The sequence below is a fragment of the Rhinatrema bivittatum genome, chromosome 1 (assembly GCF_901001135.1).
Source record: "Rhinatrema bivittatum chromosome 1, aRhiBiv1.1, whole genome shotgun sequence".
In the NCBI taxonomy this organism is placed as follows: domain Eukaryota; kingdom Metazoa; phylum Chordata; class Amphibia; order Gymnophiona; family Rhinatrematidae; genus Rhinatrema; species Rhinatrema bivittatum.
Genome location: NC_042615.1, coordinates 344212809 through 344231818, shown reverse-complemented (window position 1 = coordinate 344231818; position 19010 = coordinate 344212809). Strand labels below are relative to the sequence as shown.

Here is a 19010-nt window from a genome sequence, read left to right as displayed (position 1 = left end):
CTTACCCACACAACATTCACTAGCTGGGACATGGGGGAAGTCAGGAGTGAGGGTCAGGCAGCTCCCCCCTGTCTGTGAAGCCAGCCTCTCACTAGTAATGCAGGGAGGGAGCTGTCTCAGACTTCACCATCCACCCCCCCCCCCCTCACCCACACACCATTCACTAGCTGGGACATGGGGGAAGTCAGGAGTGAGGGACAGGCAGCTCCCCCCTGTCTGTGAAGCCAGCCTCTCACTAGTAATGCAGGGAGGGAGCTGTCTCAGACTTCACCATCCTCCCCCCCCCTCACCCACACACCATTCACTAGCTGGGACATGGGGGAAGTCAGGAGTGAGGGTCAGGCAGCTCCCCCCTGTCTGTGAAGCCAGCCTCTCACTAGTAATGCAGGGAGGGAGCTGTCTCAGACTTCACCATCCACCCCCCCCCCCTCACCCACACACCATTCACTAGCTGGGACATGGGGGAAGTCAGGAGTGAGGGACAGGCAGCTCCCCCCTGTCTGTGAAGCCAGCCTCTCACTAGTAATGCAGGGAGGGAGCTGTCTCAGACTTCACCATCCTCCCCCCCCTCACCCACACACCATTCACTAGCTGGGACATGGGGGAAGTCAGGAGTGAGGGTCAGGCAGCTCCCCCCTGTCTGTGAAGCCAGCCTCTCACTAGTAATGCAGGGAGGGAGCTGTCTCAGACTTCACCATCCTCCCCCCCCCCCCCCCTCACCCACACACCATTCACTAGCTGGGACATGGGGGAAGTCAGGAGTGAGGGTCAGGAAGCTCCCCCCTGTCTGTGAAGCCAGCCTCTCACTAGTAATGCAGGGAGGGAGCTGTCTCAGACTTCACCATCCTCCCCCCCCCTCACCCACACACCATTCACTAGCTGGGACATGGGGGAAGTCAGGAGTGAGGGTCAGGCAGCTCCCCCCTGTCTGTGAAGCCAGCCTCTCACTAGTAATGCAGGGAGGGAGCTGTCTCAGACTTCACCATCCTCCCCCCCCCCCCTCACCCACACACCATTCACTAGCTGGGACATGGGGGAAGTCAGGAGTGAGGGTCAGGCAGCTCCCCCCTGTCTGTGAAGCCAGCCTCTCACTAGTAATGCAGGGAGGGAGCTGTCTCAGACTTCACCATCCTCCCCCCCCCCCCCCTCACCCACACACCATTCACTAGCTGGGACATGGGGGAAGTCAGGAGTGAGGGTCAGGCAGCTCCCCTCTGTCTGTGAAGCCAGCCTCTCACTAGTAATGCAGGGAGGGAGCTGTCTCAGACTTCACCATCCTCCCCCCCCCCCCTCAACCACACACCATTCACTAGCTGGGACATGGGGGAAGTCAGGAGTGAGGGTCAGGCAGCTCCCCCCTGTCTGCGAAGCCAGCCTCTCACTAGTAATGCAGGGAGGGAGCTGTCTCAGACTTCACCATCCTCCCCCCCCCCTCACCCACACACCATTCACTAGCTGGGACATGGGGGAAGTCAGGAGTGAGGGTCAGGCAGCTCCCCCCTGTCTGTGAAGCCAGCCTCTCACTAGTAATGCAGGGAGGGAGCTGTCTCAGACTTCACCATCCTCCCCCCCCCCCCTCACCCACACACCATTCACTAGCTGGGACATGGGGGAAGTCAGGAGTGAGGGTCAGGCAGCTCCCCCCTGTCTGTGAAGCCAGCCTCTCACTAGTAATGCAGGGAGGGAGCTGTCTCAGACTGGTATCAGGGTTAGGGCACTGTGTGCAGGAAGATCACAACACTCCTGGTATTAATAGGGATAGGGCACTGTAAGAGATGACTGTAGTAGATTGAATAAAGATCTGATGTTTCTGCTCTCCTCACACCAAACAAAAACAACACACAAGCAGAGAAGCCCTTCTTACAAAGCTGAGCTAGTGAGTTAAGTAGGAGGAAAAGTAAACATACTGGTGCCAGTGTGGCTACTTAAAAAATACACTTACCAACAATCAATTACATATATTTGAACTGTGTACAGTTCCAGCCAGGACCACCTTTCTAAAATGCACAGTGATTGGCAAATTCAACATGCACTAGCATTTCAGGTGCCTGCTAACAAAAATAATAAACAAACAAGTTCTAGTCACGTGAGTGCTGATCATTACATTACTTTTTTTGTCAAGCTTCCAACTGTTTCCATTTCACATCCCCCCAACCATATTGGTAACATCAATAGATAAGAGCACAGCCAGCCAATAGGAATACATACATACATATTCATTCCTAAGTGACCTTTACTGACCTGGGAAGTGTGAACACTTTGTTTCATTTTCTGTTGGTGTTCGTTAGTTTCCAGTTCCATTTCCCATCCCCCCAACCATCACCTCAGTGGTAACCTTGGTAATATCAATAGATAAGAGGGCAGCCAGCCAATAGGAACACATATTCATTCCTAACTGACCTTCAGTGACCTGGAAAGTGTTTATTTGTATCATTTTCAGTTAGTGCGCACTAAATCGAGTTAGTGCGCACTAACGGGGAGTTAGTGCGCACTAACTCGAGTTAGTGCGCACTAACACGATTTAACGATTTTTAACGATAAATCGTTAGAATTTCTATTGTATCGTGTTCTATAACGATTTAAGACGATATAAACATTATCGGACGATAATTTTAATCGTTGAAAAACGATTCACATCCCTAATATTTGTGAGTGACATTGCAGAAAGGATATCTGTGGATAAAACTAAGATCTGCAACAGAGGGGACATACCTAAAGGAGTGGAAAGAATGAAAAGTGATTTAAGAAAGCTTAAAGAGTGGTGAAAGATTTGGCAGCAGAGATTCAATGCCAAGAAGTGCAGAGTCATGCATCTGGAATGTGGTATTCTAAAAGAGTTGTATGTGATGGGGGGTGAAATACTGATGTGCACGGACCAAGAAATGGATCTTGGGGTGATAGTGCCTGTTGATCTTACGGCAGTGAAGCAATATGACAAGGCAATAGCTATGGCCAGAAGAATGCTGGGCTGCAGAGAAGGAGGAATAACCAGTAAAAAAAAAAAAAAAAAAAAAAGGAGGTGGTGATGCCCTTGTACAGGTCCTTAGTGAGGCCTCATCTGGACTACTGTGTTCAGTTCTGGAGCCCATATCACAAAAAGAATAGAGACAGGATGGAGGCAGTCCAGAGAAAGACATCCAAATAGTATGAGGTCAGTATCAGAAGACTTATGAGGAGAGGCTGAAGGATCTAAATATGTACGCCCTGGAAGAGAGGAGGTGCAGGGGAGGTATGATGCTGAGCTTCAGATACCTGAAAAGTTTTAATGAGGCACGGACTTCTATTGATTTCTTTCCAATGGAAAAGGTTTGAACTAGAGCTCATGAAATGACTCAGAACCAACACCAGAAAATATTTCTTCACGGAGATGGTGGTTGATGCCTGGAATACCCTTCTGGAGGAGGTGGTGAAGACGAAAACTGAAAGAATTCAAAGTTGCATGGGATAAACACTGTGGATCCCTAAAGGCTAGAGGATGGAAACGAAGAGGGCATGGGGTAATTTGCTGGTGCAGCGGTTACTAACCGTAACCAATAAGCCTTGATACTTTCAATGTAACTGCAACATTTCTCTCTGCTTCAATGGCAAGGGGAAAAGGGGAGTTGGATTCAGACAACAATCAACGAGGGCCCCAACGTTTCTGGTCTGGGGAACTGTTAGCATGGGGGTAATCTGCACATTGCAGCAATTACTACTCTTAACAGAAGGCAAGGGATTATAACCCTTAACCAAAAAGCGTAGATGCTTTTGATGCAACTACATCACTTTCCACTTTGACAGTGGTGAGGGAGGAGGTGGAAGAGGAATTGGATTTAGATGACCACCAGCCCGGAACCTGACTTTTAAGGTCTTGGGTACTGATATGCAGACATAAGTGAAAAAGTACAGGACTGCTTCTAAGGCCAAGTCCATAAGCAAAATACAACAGCACTGTCTGAATTTTCAAAAAGGCTCATCGAATAACTGCATGGAGCGGCAGTTGCTACTCTTAAGAGAAATATAGGGGTTTCTCTGCAGATACTACCATAAGAAGCTTGCTGGGCAGACTGGATATAGACCATTTGGTCCTTTTCTGCCGACATTACTATGTTACTAAATGATCACTATGTTGTGAACAGCTGAATTCCGATGTTGAATGCAACCATACTCTAGCAAAGATTTTCTTCAAACCTTGTCTAGAATTTCCTAGGGAATCATATACAACAAGGCAATATTTTTGCCGCGTGTATACACCTTGGCACTTCAAAGCATTCATCACATTTTCAGATAACTTTCAATTTATTCATCAAATTGTGCTTTGATGCATTAATAACCCAAATCTTCAGGTGCTGTGCAGAAACTAAATCAGTTCAACCAAGAGCAGAACATTTTACCATTTAGTTTGCAAAAGCAAATGCAAAGAGCTGCACAGTGAAACTCTGTGTACTGAGAGGATACAAATTAGACAATTTGTTTATGCATATTAAGGAGGCAACAGTGCATTTATTACATATTGTCTGGAATAGGAATTAGTTCCTTTAATTTATTTAAATAGTTTTTATACTGCATTATCCTATATTCTAAGCAGTTTACAAGTAAAATACATCAAACATTAACAATAACAACACTGAATACTTAAAGAAAAACAGCAGCTGATAAAGAAGAATGTGGAAAATAGTCCATCAGGCCCTAGTAATCAAATAAGTTCCTTTGTAGTTAACATTAGCACTTCAAAAATAGTATATCATCAGTGCAAAAAGCCCCTTGCAAGATAAAATTTACATTTATTTTTTAAGCCACCAAAGGAAAAACAGTCCTTCGTCTTGTTTTGTTATCACTTCCTGATTTCATTCCACAGCTGTAATCCACCTGTGTAAAATATAATAACAGTAGTAGACATTCCTGTTTCTCAAATGGAATGAGTTATAACGTATCAGTTATTTTAGTCACAGTGCACAAACATGTCCAAAATAACAGAACCAGTCCATGAGAAGAGTCTTTAGAATGTTTTAAAATATTTCTTTTATTTACTCAGAGATCCATATTCAAAAGCCATTTAGATGGATAACATAATAGTTATCCATCTAAATGGCTTAACAGACTATATTTAGCCCTTATCCGGCTAAATTCTAGCATGGTAACTAGTTACCCAGCTAGAATATAATCATGGGCAGGCAAGATGCATTCTGAGGAGGAGCAGAGTTAGCCACATAGGTTGAGCAGCTAACTCTGATATTCGGCGTTAGCCCCTTAACTTATGCGGCTAACTCTGATCGGGCCTTAGGACTGTCCTAAAGTTAGCCGGTTAACTAATATTTATCCAGCTAACTAGCCAAACCTCACAGTGGCTGAAAATGGACCCCAGAGTGATTAGCAATAGATTTTTTTTTTAAATTAGATGTTGAATTCCAAAGGCCTTAGAATTTATTACTACTTTAAATAGATAACTGCGAGCGGTTGTAGGGTGCATGAATGCTCTGGGGTGCGGAATTGTGTATTACCCATCCCTGTAAAACGGCACTTATAAATGTACTGCTGTACTTGTGTAAAAGAGATCTCCTAACGCTGTTATAACACCTCTAACTTCATTACAGCCTTGCAGTTTACCACCATAACTTTGTGTCACCATGAGATGTTAGCCCAGTCCTGGTTTTATAATTGTTGTTCCATTGTTCTTCATAATGCATTGAGATGGAATGATTTAAAACTCATCAGGAAATAGGAACCAGCAGGAAACCGTGGCATGGTCAGCAGAGATCTCTTGCTTGATTACTGATTTTAAAAAACATAGGTAGCATTTTTTTTTTTTTTTGGACTGAGCAGTGGCTCACTGGCAGCTCAGTGCACTGCTGTGCAGAAGATCTGGGTTTGATTCCCAAGCCCAGCTTTCTCTTCCTCGAGATGGAAGGGGCCAGGAATGCTGCAGCGGCTGTGTTCACTGCTTCTGGGAGGGAGAAAGCAGGAAGTGAGTCCCAGCCATTGTGCAATGACAAGGCTCAGGGCCTGATTTTAAAAAGCATTTACTCGAGTAAAAACCAGGTTTACTGGAGTAAATTCACTTTACTTGAGTAAATGGCTTTTGAAAATTGCTACAATAGTAGCTACATTTACGCATGTAACTCCTTTTGAAAATTACCCCCTCAGGGTGCATTCATATTATACTATATTCTGGAGGGAGCTGTGGTCTGTGGAGGAATGTCGCTGTGAAGGCTAGGATTGATAAAAGGGGGTAGAGGGATAAAAATGGGGGGAAACCCTAGGTAGATGCGAATGTATAAATGGTATTATAGCCTCCATAGAAACCAGTTCCAATCTGAACTGGAAACCCAAAGAGCAGTAGGAAATGTACTTTGGGTAAAAATTTTGTGTCGAGCTTCATTTCAGGCCCCCCCCCCCCCGTGGGAATTTAGTTTTTCCCGCAGTTCGGGGGGGGGGGTTTTCGGGGGCCCTGATTTTCGGGTTAGTGCGTACTATCAGGAGTTAGTGCGCGCTAACTCAAAAATGAAATTTTTTCCGAAATTTCGGAAAAATTAAATGGTTTTTTGGTTCTACCGAGCCATTCCGAATTAGGCAATGTTGTTGACACAGTCTAATTCAGGAAAAACAATGGCACATCCCTATTAACAGGGGAAAAACCCAACGTAGTGTAAGCTGATCATGTACACATTGAGTGCTGTGTTGTCAAAAGTGAACAAAACGAATGCTTGATCAAGGAGCTAAGCATCTTACTCTTCTGAGCTGCTTGCTCATCTATGTTTTCTTAAGTATTCGATTTTATTAGTACATGCACCTTGACTTTAAAAAAAAAAAAAGTGCATTTAGCAAAACAAGTACATAAATTGAAGACATAAGCATTTAACTTGTCAATTGCTCCAGCACTTATTTGTCTCATTTTGAAAACTGAATCCAGTCATGCCTTAGTGTGGAAGAAAATTAGATTTATGTTAAGGACTGGCTCTGTTGTGTCCAGCTGTTTCTGCAAGGCAGTGAGGTCAGAGAGGAACGGAGGCTGAAAGTGTAAGACTGGAGTTGGAACAAACCCAACTGGGATGAGGAAAGCAGTTCACTCCATGCATGAAATCCAGCTTCACTTGGAGCTGCTAGGTTTGACAGCCTCGTCTTCTGAGAACAGCTCCAACACTCGGGCTCACGAGCCATGGAATCTGGGAAGAAGTAATGCTGAAAAACTGAAGCAGGGTCTCCCAGCCAGTATTAATATACAGATCTTAATTCCTGAATTGTAAATGTTTATACAACTGTTTCCTTTTTTTTTTATTTTTTATTTAATACATTGAATGTAATGATTGAGAAAGGTGGTGTAATGGCATTTGTACATTTGCATTTGCTACTTTATCTAGAGGATAAATATAGCATAGCACTGATAATACAAACTACTCCACCGTGGTCTGCCATTATGTCCCGACCTTAATCAGGTGGGATTCACATCTTGCTTGGGAGATTACTAGTTATTTATTTTCCCTAGCCACTTATAGTTTGATATCTGAGTTTCTCAGTGAGATTGCAAGTATTAATGGTAGCTCCACTGATATGAGCACCTGCTCACTGAGAACTGGGCTGAAACTATCAATTCGTTTTACATACAGCACCAAACTGCCATGAGATAATAAAGAGTTTGCTTCACAACAACAACCAGTTACTACTACTAGAGTAGCTGCCTGGACCACATTAAAAGCTGTAGTCTAACTGAAAGCAGCCCTATATTCCACTGCAGGCTCCTTAAGGGGGTGATTTCATGACCCAGGCGTTTATAAACGTGCAGGCTGTTGTGCGCCTGAGTTTCACTAGCTTTCAAAGTGAACTCGTGCACTCCTCTGTGCATGTGTGTATATTCTGTAAAGGTGCTAGTAGGCATTATACAGCTTTTATTCCAATACTGTATACTAATTCTTTGTGTTGTATGCATTGTAGGTTCTTAGATGAAGTGCAGTCTTATTCAGGTGTGAACAAAATGAGTGTGCAAAACCTGGCTACTGTCTTTGGTCCCAACATCCTGCGGCCAAAAGTGGAAGATCCTCTGACCATCATGGAGGGTGAGTTAGAGGCAATCTCAGCGCAGAGCCGAAATGGTGAAACTGCTAAAAGCACGTCCCTCCCTACCATTGCTTTCAGGCTGGAATATTCCCGGAATATTTGAAAATGGCAGCAAAAGCATACCCCTGCGGTGATTGTTTTACTTTGGGGCAATGAGATCCTAATTAGAGTTGAGCCCTACTCGCTTTCAAAAATGAGGACCAAATGATTTTTCCCAGCATTCAAGGCAAGCTCATCAATCTTTAGTTTCCTGAATCACTTCTGGAGCCCTTTTTAAAGATTGGTGTCACATTGCCTACCCTCCAATCTTCAGCTACAATAGACAATTTTAAGGGTAGGTTACAAATTACTAGTAAAAGATCTGCAATTTCATTTTTTTTATTCTTTCAGAACTCTGGGGTATAAACCATCTGGTCCAGGCAATTTGCTGCTCTTTAGTTTGTCAATCTGCCTAATATATCATCCAGGTTCACATGATTTGTTTCAGTTCTTCTGAATCATCACCATTAAATACTGTTTCTGGCACATCAATGAAATATGTGCACACATATTTGTGCATTGGTGTTCACCATGGTTCCTAAAGGCCCCATATAAAGTACTTGAAAGCTATCTCTGAAACTGGATAGCAGAGCGGCCACCACCACCTTGTTCAGTTATGTGGATAAACTGTCCACCGTTTGTTCCCAAAGTTCATATGGATGCACCTGTGAACCCGATCACCCACCTTTCTATGAGCCCTTGTTGGAATGATGGCTGGCTGCACAGGAAGTACAAATGTTTGTATTTGCAGTCCAAAATGATGCAACCTGCTCGTTTGAACCACCAGCACACATCTGCGATTGCTAAGTTGCTTCATGACTGAGCCAAAGTGCTGGTGGCCTCTTAAAAAGTGCAATTCGCGACCTATGAAGTTGACATCCCGAAAGTCATGTGAGACAGCCATAGGACATCATGGGTGCCCTATGACATCTTGGGGGTATCGGATATCCTTTCCCTGAAGGCTTTGTTGTTGTCTAACCACATGAAACTTTCATATTTAGTGTGTGCATTAACAATAGTGTCAAAGTAGAACCAAAGAACAAAAGTTTGTGAGGTGGGGTTCTGTACTACTGACAATGTTCACCCTCCTGAAAAATGATCGTACACTATATTGAAAATATCATGTGACAATCTCTTGCACTGGATGCTCATGCTTCTTATTGTCTTTCGCTTTCTTTGCTTCTTATGCCCCTCAAATATCCACATCCTGTTGTGCCTAATGTGGCACCACAGAGAACATGGTATTCCCACCCACAACTGTTTGCTGCCTGGAAAAGCTAGCAACCCAGACATAGCAACCACCTGGGTTTGTGTGGCTACTGCCACTGATGAAGCCGTGGTGCTAAATAAGCTGAAGGGATTAGTGTGTTACTAGAAGATCCTCTTATGCTTGAACTTCCCCTAGTTTCTATTACTGCCCGTCTCTGCAGTAACTACACCCTCACTCATCCAAGCCCGAACCCCTGCCACAGTACTCCTCACCGTTCCCTGTAGCTGGCATCTACTGCAGTGTTGGTGCTTGCTGTGATGTAGGTATCTGTTGCACTATGGGATCCCATCACATGTGCGATCCCTGAGGTAAGGGCTGAAAGTTGTTCCTGCAGCTGCATCACAGCCTGGGCAATTATTTGCTCGAATGTTGGTTTTGACCCACAGAGGCAGGGTAGCTCCACCGACTACAGTATGGCAACCCTACTGGGCTGTACCCCAAGGAATGTGTGGGACAAGGTTGGGCCTATATTGGCAGCATCAATCCCTGGGTCCACAATCCAGATCCCACTACCTGCAAACCCAATGAACCCTGGCCAGTTACCAGTGGGAGTGCCAGTGAATTGGCACAGGACTCTGTGAAACACAAACCTGCTTCTTACAGGCACTGAAGCAGCTCAGCCTGGCTCTCAGGCATTCCAGTCAAGCCCCTGTGCCAGTTCCTGCCTCTGCCTTTTCCCTTGCTCAAGATCCAACCACCCCAGAGACAAATGCCTACGAGCTGTCTATTTAGGAGAAGGAAGAACAAACCTATAAGGGTGTTTGGGGGATTTTTTACAGGAGACAATCATGGAAACAACAACAGCAGAAAGCAGAGGAGGAAGCCCCAGCAAGGCCCATGACAGCGGGATTATAGCTCTCTCTGCTTTATTTTTCTTAATATGGGCCAAGGTGTTTTGTGTGTTTGTAAAACGGTCTAACAGGTTCAGGCTCAGGAGGCAGGAGAGAGAGACTGAAGCTAGCATGGTGGGCCAGTGTCTTTTATTCTCCCCCAGTCCACCATTCCCTTGCTGGGAAATCAGACAATGAGATTGGGGCCACTCTGGTGAATGGGCCGATCCCAGGTGAAATCATGTGATCCACCTGCCCAGAGAGATGGCTGCCAGGCCGTTCTCCCTCCCTTCCCTTCCTGGAAGTATGGGCCGTGCAGACCCCCTCACAGATCAGAATCCACGCACAAGGTTTGCCAAGGTGGAAATAAAGGAGGTTGTACAGCCCGATGACTGTCAGGCAGGCTCTGCACGATTGCCCTAGCACTGCGCCCTTTTATGTGCACTTTTGCAGTTAGATCTCCTACTGCTTAAATATTGAAAATACAGTGCAGAATAGGTGAGCTAGTTATAGAGTCTTGTCCTTGCAGGCATAGTTCTGGATCATTAGGAATCAAGATTACAGCTTGACAAATGAAAATGAAAAACAATTAATATGCGCTTGAAGCTTATATTATTTATTCTTCTCAAATAACTAAAGCACCCTAAGTTTACTGTGTGGAAGATGGCATTCTCTAAATGTGACTGCCTAATGCACACACAAAAAGACATGTTTTGATTGTAAGTAAAGAGAAGCTATTTCAGTGAAATAAAAAAAAATGGTACCATTAGTGTTTAGAAAAGCATACTCTGGAGATTCAATGCACTGTTGAATTTAAGAAGCTGCATTTGAAGTAAAGAATCTTTGATATTTAAATGTACCTCCCATGAAACCTATAAACCAGTGGGGACGCTAATTCAATGTGTACAACATGGTCCTTTGAATTATTCCTAAGGGCTTGAAAATAAGCCAGAGATTACACTTGACCACTGTGGTTGAGACACTTAATTATCTCCGCATGGGTTTTTAAATAACAGTGGTACCACTGACCACCATTACAGCTTTCATTATACGTCTAGCTAGAAATTACAACTCTGTAAATTAAGGTGAAGCAAAAGGTGGCCTTGTCCTTTATTCTGCTGTCATTGAATGTAATTGGTTATTATTCTGTGTCTGTTTTTAATGTTTTTGCTCCTAGATTATTCGGCTCTTCAACAAAGCCGCTGGTGTTGCATGGAAAAAATGCATTAGCCAAGCTAAAGTCAGCTAATTTATTTTTAATCCCACAGGTACTGTGGTGGTTCAGCAGTTGATGTCCATGATGATAAGCGAACACGAAAGACTGTTTCCCAAGGACGCAGAGATTCAGAGCGGACAGGAGATCAGCAACAACAACAATGAAACACAGAAGAAAATCGTTATCGGCCAGTTACAGAACAAAGAAAACAACAACACCAAGGAGACAGCTGTGAGGCGCTGCTCTTGGGAGAAGCCCGAATCCCCCCAAAGGGGCAGCATGGACAACGGTTCCCCCACCAGCCTGAATGGGAGCAAATCGAACAGCCCAAGAAATAGTGTTCACAAACTTGATGTTGCCAGGAGCCCCCCACTCATGGTGAAAAAGAACCCGGCCTTCAATAAAGGCAGTGGTATTGTCACAAATGGCTCCTTTAGCAGTTCCGTTGAGGGCCACGAAAAGAGCCAGCCGTTACCAAATGGAACCCTGCAGGCCAGGAGGACGCCATCCATGAAGGGACCGGGAACCAAGATGGGGACGCACAGCGTGCAAAATGGAGCTGTACGAATGGGCATTGCAAGCACCGACGCCCTTAACACCACTTTGAATGGTCGAAGTGTGGGCTGGATGCCCAATGGATATGTCACCTTGAGGGACAGCAAACAAAAGGACTTGGTGGGTGATCCAGCCCAGCAACAGCACAGGCTATCCACTTACGACAACGTTCACCAGCAGTTCTCCATGATGAACTCTGATGATAAGCAGAGCATAGACAGTGCAACCTGGTCCACATCCTCTTGTGAAATATCCCTCCCTGAAAACTCCCACTCTTGCCGATCCTCTACCACAACCTGCCCTGAGCAGGACTTTTATGGAGGAAATTTCGAAGACCCTCTGTTAGATGGACCCCCTCATGAGGATCTTTCCCATCCTGGAGATTATGAGAGTAAATATGATCGGAGAAGCGCCGGAGGCCGCAGTAGCCGAGCCACAAGCAGCAGCGATAACAGTGAAACGTTCATCATGACTGCCACCAGCAATCACAGTGCCTTGCATAGCCTGGTGTCAAGCCTGAAGCAGGAAATGGCAAAACAGAAGACAGAATATGAGACAAGGATAAAGAGGTAAAGTAAATTGAGCAGCATCCTATGGAAGTAAATAATGCCGATGAGAAGTATGATCAGGCATGCACAAGATGAGCATAGCTGGCAGGATATCAATGAGCTTTCTGTGCAAGGACTCAAAAAGAATTTAGCATAAGGCTGTGATTTCTTTTCCCTCCCTTTATAACTCTCTATAGCAGATGGCATTCCCAGGTGACTCCTCTGCCAAGGCTGAAGGAAAGGTTCCTTGGGGATTAGCCCTCGGCGTCACTCTGAGTGCTTAGGGCCATTAAGCTAGCAGCTGGGAGTACATTAGCAGTGCAGAGTGATCAAACACCCTCAACCCCCATCAGAACGGAGGCTTGAACATGACGCACCTGCAGTGCAGCAGGTAGCGCTGCTACCTGAGGCACACGGCCAGCTGGTGTTATTCATTAGTCCTACAGAAATATCTATCTATAGAGATATATTTAAAAAAACAAAAAAAACAGGGCAAGACCACTTCTCAATATAGAGGGGAAATTTTCAGACAGTTCCCTTTGGGATGAAGTTCACAGGCATTTTTTACCCTTGGGGTTTGTACCACACTTCAGAGAAAGTCTGTGTGTACTTTGCATTTGAAATGTGCCTTGGGTACACAGCACCTGCTTTTTGCCTGGGTAGATTTTCTATGTAAAATAACATGTACAGACTTGAAAATTCAAGGTAGACGAGTTAGGTTCTGATCCAGCCCAAACCACGCTCTTGGGAACACCTCCCCTGAATGAGGATAAAGGCACATGCATTGTTCCATAGTGAGCACACTTTTTAGCCATATTGAGTCAGAGCACTTTTCAGACAGCCAATTTACGCATCTACGGGCTAATTCTCAAAAGGTTTCCAAGCATAAAATCAACTTTATGTTTGTAAGTAGTATGCAAATGCTCTATATCAGAGGTCCCTAACCCTGCCCTGGGGGCCCACCAGCCAGTCGGGTTTTCAGGATATCCACAATGAATATGCATGAGAGAAAATTTGCATGCACTGCCTCCATAACATGCAAATTTTCTCTCATGCATATTCATTGTGGATATCCTGAAACCCCGACTGGCTGGTGGGCCCCCAGGACAGTGTTGAGGACCACTGCTCTATATGATAATTGGAACGTATTGCGAGTACGCACATACCTGTGTTGTTGCACATAACTGTTAATAGGGAGAAATGGATGGTTTACGAGCGTTCCGGCGTGGGCTTCGGAAGAACGGGCACAAGTTGCCATTTGTAAGCGGTAAATGCACACACATCCCCAAACTTGTCTATACCATTTTTCATCTGCTAATTAAGTTGTGGAAGTGAAATTGCCTTTGTTTTTTGTCTGCAGTTTTTGGTGGGAGGTGTGAATGAAGTAGTGGGGGGGGGGGGGGAGGGGTGAAATGCTGGAGGGTCCAGGAGAACTGGTGGAGGTGCCGGTGAGTTGGTGATTGCAAGTATTTTAAAAAATGGAGCATTCCTCTTATAACTCAGGGTCATGAAGCGCACGTGTTCTAATTAGTACACATATAACATATGTACATAATATTACTCAGTGGGTAAACAGTGCAGTTTCCTACATTGCAAATTTATGCAGATACTGAAATATGTGTGCACCTTTTTGGGGTAGAAACACCCAATAGTTGTAAACAATGCAGCTCCCACCACACTAACAGAAACCTCTGCGAGCCCTCATACACGTGCATTTGGTGATTTATGCAGAGTATTGAAAATTGGGCTCAGAAATTGCTATTTACCTGTGTAAATGGGTTTGAAAATTGTCCCCATTAAGGCTTAGCTGCTAGAAAAATTGGATGCACCAAATTATTTAACAATTTGAAGTGCGTGTGAAATATGAGTAATAAAAAAAAAAAGACACCTCCCGTTCATAAAGTGAGAACTTAAATTTCCTGGCTTTTGTGCATGTGATCGAAAGAGTAAATTTTATTTTAACGTAGTTTTTAATGGACGAACTTCACATTTTTGGTTTTAAATTCACTTTGTATTACTACATAGACCATGGAAGTTCAGGATGGGGGATCACACTTTTTTCCCTGACAGATGTAATTGAATGACCTCGGCTCATCTTCGCCATGTGATTTGTACAGCCACGAGTAATAATGTTAGATAAGGCTATGGTTGTTTTCTTCATCTCAATGAGAGACTGGAAGGATTCAAGCAGAAGTGAATGTGATTTAAAAAAAAAAAAATTCTTAGCCCCGTTGATCCTGAAGTTTTGGACAATTGCTATTCAAAGAGCAATTCAAAAGGGATGGATCACTGGGAATTCAGAAGGAGGTTGGTCATATAATAAGCACGGTTGCAGTGAATATCTTGACAACACCCATCTAACTTTCAAATCGATAGCTTTCAATAGCAGATTTGTTGAAATCCAAAGCCGCAATCATAGTTTTGAATTTAATTTGAATTTGATGGACTTTTGAAGATTTTTAAGGGAACATCTGAAAAGTGCACCAAAATATTGTCAAACCAATTTTTATAAGATTTGCAAGTCTCTATGGTGACCAGCATCTAGCAGTAGCTGCCAATAGCTCTTCTCCTGGCTCTGCCATCATGAGATGGGCTGAGTTGCTTTTAAATGGAGAATGGGAGTGAAAGTCCACATTCAATATCAAAATGAAATGAAAGTCAGAGAAATGCGGTAAATATATTTGTCTTGTGATGAACCAATCAGCTTCCAAATCAAGTGCAACTTTTATTCAAACAGGTAGCTCCTGAATCTTTAAACATTTATTTTAAGCAAACATACGGGCCGATACAGTAAAAATCGTGGGAGAGCAGGCGAGCGCCCGCTCTCCCAGCGCGCTCCCAGGTCACTCTCCTGTGCGCGCAATACAGTAAATTAATTTATTTAAATTAGGGTCCGTGGCAAAAACAGGCACTAGTGACACTAGTGCGTCCCTAGCACCTCTTTTTGGACAGGAGCGGCGGCTGTCATCAGGTTTGACAGCCGACGCTCAATTTTGCCAGCATCGGCTCTCAAACCCGCTGACAGCCACGGGTTCGGAAACCGGACGCCGGCAAAATTGAGTATCTGGTTTTCAACCCACGGGCCCATTTTAAATTTTTTTTTTTTTTTTTTTTTTTACTTTTTTTTAACTTTTGGGGCCTCCGACTTAATATTGCCATGATATTAAGTCGGAGGGTGCACAGAAAAGTAGTTTTTACTGCTTTTCTGTGCACTTCCCCATGCCGGCAGAAATTAACGCCTACCTTTGGATAGGCGCTAATTTCTTAAAGTAAAATATGCGGCTTGGCTGCACATTTTACTTACTGTATCGCGTAGGGATGTGAATCGTTTTAGGACGATTAAAATTATCGTCCGATAATTTTAATATCGTCTTAAACCGTTATGGAACACAATACAATACAGATTCTAACGATTTATCGTTATAAATCGTTAGAATCGTGAGCCGGCACATTAAAACCCCCTAAAACCCACCCCCGACCCTTTAAATTAAATCCCCCACCCTCCCGAACCCCCCCCCAAATAACTTAAATAACCTGCGGGTCCAGCGGCGGTCCGGAACGGCAGCGGTCCGGAACGGGCTCCTGCTCCTGCATCTTGTCGTCTTCAGCCGGCGCCATTTTCCAAAATGGCGGTGGCCATAGACGAAAAAGATTGGACGGCAGGAGGTCCTTCCGGACCCCCGCTGGACTTTTGGCAAGTCTCGTGGGGGTCAGGAGGCCCCCCACAAGCTGGCCAAAAGTTCCTGGAGGTCCAGCGGGGGTCAGGGAGCGATTTCCCGCCGCGAATCGTTTTCGTACGGAAAATGGCGCCGGCCATACGCGCCGGCAGGAGATCGACTGCAGGAGGTCGTTCAGCGAGGGTTCCGGCGCCTCACTTTAAGGAAAATATTTTGAAATTGCCTGCTAATTTTGAAAGGAAAACTCCCTGCAGAGTTTCCCTTGGAAAATTCAGGGCCAGAGGGGATGGGCTTTTGCACCTGCTTGGCAGCATGCACACTTTTAGCCACTGAGGGGAGGGCAGTTTTCAGTCAGGAGAATTTACCCATGTAGCTAGCTTAGGGGGTCATTTATCACGTGCGATAAACCTCTATCGCATGCAAAAAGGGCCTTTTTGCAAGTGATAGATTGCAAATTAGGGGGAGGGAAGGAGTCGGGGAGAGAAGGGGAGGGGGCGAGGAGGGGCAGAGTCGGCGGTGTCTTCGCTGCCGGCGATAATGTTACTAAAATTATTGTCGGCAGTAACACGCTGAATAGCACCACCTTTCACGGTGGCGCTATTCGGTGCGAAAGCCGGCAGCCGGCGCACCGCCGTGGTGCGAAGGCTGCGGGTTTTCGTAGGCCCCCCGTTTTCACAGGATTCATCATTCTGCGAGGAATGATGAATCCAGGCCTTAGTTAGCAGGTCAAATGTCTTTGAAAATAGTTCTCCCCAAATGAAGAATTTCCATGTTCTTGGTACAGTATTTGGATATGTCACTTCAATGTAGTCGAATATAATTTAAAGTGATCATTCCTTATGAAGAAAAGGCCTTCTGTGTAACTCAAACTGACAGTTTGACCTGATGTTTTAGGTAGCATTCTGTGATATGTTATGTTAATCTAAGTATGTCACTACAATAAGGAATTTCCCTCTCTCTAGCAACTTCCTAAGATGTACCGCATACTTTTTCAGTTTTGAGGGGTAAGCTTAATTGTATTTCTCTATGCCTAAGTGAACATGCTCCTGCTTCAGCTGAAATTCATAGGCTTTAAGGATCACAATAACCTCATACTTAACATTGCCATTTCAATAATCTTAAAGTTACTGTGGGGAAAAAAAATCTCTCTTATTTTCTCAAACATTTATGAGAATAAAACAGACACTTGTTTATTAGTGATGAAGTAAGATGAGCCATTTCCTATTTGCCATTTTACCGAGACAGTCTCTTTAATATCTCTGTAGCTTGGAGCAAAGAAACTTGGCACTGGAGACAGAAGTGATGGCCCTGCACGAGGAGCTGGACCAAGAGAAGAAGAAGTTCACCATGGTAGAAATCAAAATGAGAAATGCAGAGCGGGCAAAAGAAGATGCGGAAAAGAGGAACGACATGTTACAGAAGGAGATGGAGCAGTTTTTCTCAACATTCGGAGAGCTGGCTGTTGAGCCTCGCCGGCCAGAGAGAGGCAATACTATATGGATCCAGTGAGAGGTCTAACACTGTAGGAAGGGTATCTGGAATTTAGTTAAGACTCATCAGGTGGCTGGTCACCTAACTGAGGCTAGTACTCAATATCATATTGTGAACCCTTGAAGGAGAGCGGGTTAGACACAGTAATTAACGGTACCTACAGTACAGTGCATATCTAACATAATATTGTATTCTCAAATGCTCCATTATGCCATTGTCAAGTGTTAAAACTGGATATATGTACATAGTTAAAAAAAAAATCTCATATAAAACAAAACTAGAAGTGTATCTGAAGGAACATTTTAATGCAAGTCGTGTATTTCAACCTGTAAATGAATACTGTAGTTTGTTGCAATCAAGCTTTATCTCAAAGCTAATTTCCTTGCACTTAACATATTAAGATTTTTTTTTTTTTTGCATTGTGTTACCATCAGCTTATTTTGTATATCGAATAGATTTTATTATCTTTTGCTGGGGAATGAAGATAAAATGAATATAAAAAATGTTAATTCTTTGAAATAAAAAAAAAGGGATAATTTGTGGCTGTGCTGTTTGTGCCAATGGACTTGATGATGACCAAAAACAATGTACATAATTTTATAAAGTATAACATGAATATCAGACATGTTTGGATCTTTTTTCTTTAAAATCTAGGTCCTCTTCATCAATGTGATTTTTATGAAATTTGTTTGCATAGAATTTTGCAATGGAAAAATAAGATGCTCATTCCAAAGAATATACAATGCATTTGTGTTGTAATTGCTTAATACCCACAATTATACTAGTGAAAAACAAGGACAATTTTTTGCTTAATTCTTTTCATATCCTGATCAAAGAAAGGATAATTTTACATAGAAACATAGAATCTGATGGCAGATAAGATCCTTAAGGCTCATTTACTCTGCCCACTTTATTTCCTCAGGTCATCTCTGTCTTTACATTCACTTCTCTGTAACTAGAGAGCCTTATACTTATTTCATACTTCATTGTATTCTATTACTGTTTTTATTGCCTCCACCATCTCTCCTGGAGGGCCATTCCATATGTCCAACACTTTTTCTATGAAGATATCTTTTCTGATGTTACTCCTGTATTTACTTGATACTTGATACCATGACCTCTTGTTTTGGAATTTATTTTCCATTGAAAAAAGCGTTTGTTTCATTTGCATTGTCTATACTTTTGAGGTATATGGCTGTTTCTATAATACCCCCTTTGAGGTATTTGGATGTCTCTGTAATGCTGGATTCAAGATTCCTTATTGTTCCTTCTGTTTGAGAAGTCTCCATTAATTGTCTTATCTCTGAGGTTAGACTAAGTAGCTTATAGTTTCCAATCCTCCTCCCTATTACC

The 19010-nt window shown here is 43.7% G+C and overlaps 1 protein-coding gene across 6 annotated transcripts in view; it reads left to right on the top strand.

The window, feature by feature from the left end:
- The window catches only part of ARHGAP24 (Rho GTPase activating protein 24), a 958590-nt gene extending 940312 nt beyond the window's left edge, over window positions 1–18278 (top strand). For all 6 annotated transcript variants that reach the window (XM_029599271.1, XM_029599315.1, XM_029599287.1 and 3 more), the window contains 3 exons: window positions 7909–8030; window positions 11439–12510; window positions 17432–18278. In XM_029599271.1, coding sequence (XP_029455131.1) covers window positions 7909–8030; window positions 11439–12510; window positions 17432–17675 — 1438 coding nt within the window. In that variant the 3' untranslated portion in view covers window positions 17676–18278. The remainder of the gene's footprint in view (window positions 1–7908; window positions 8031–11438; window positions 12511–17431) is intronic.
- Window positions 18279–19010: the final 732 nt, after the last annotated feature.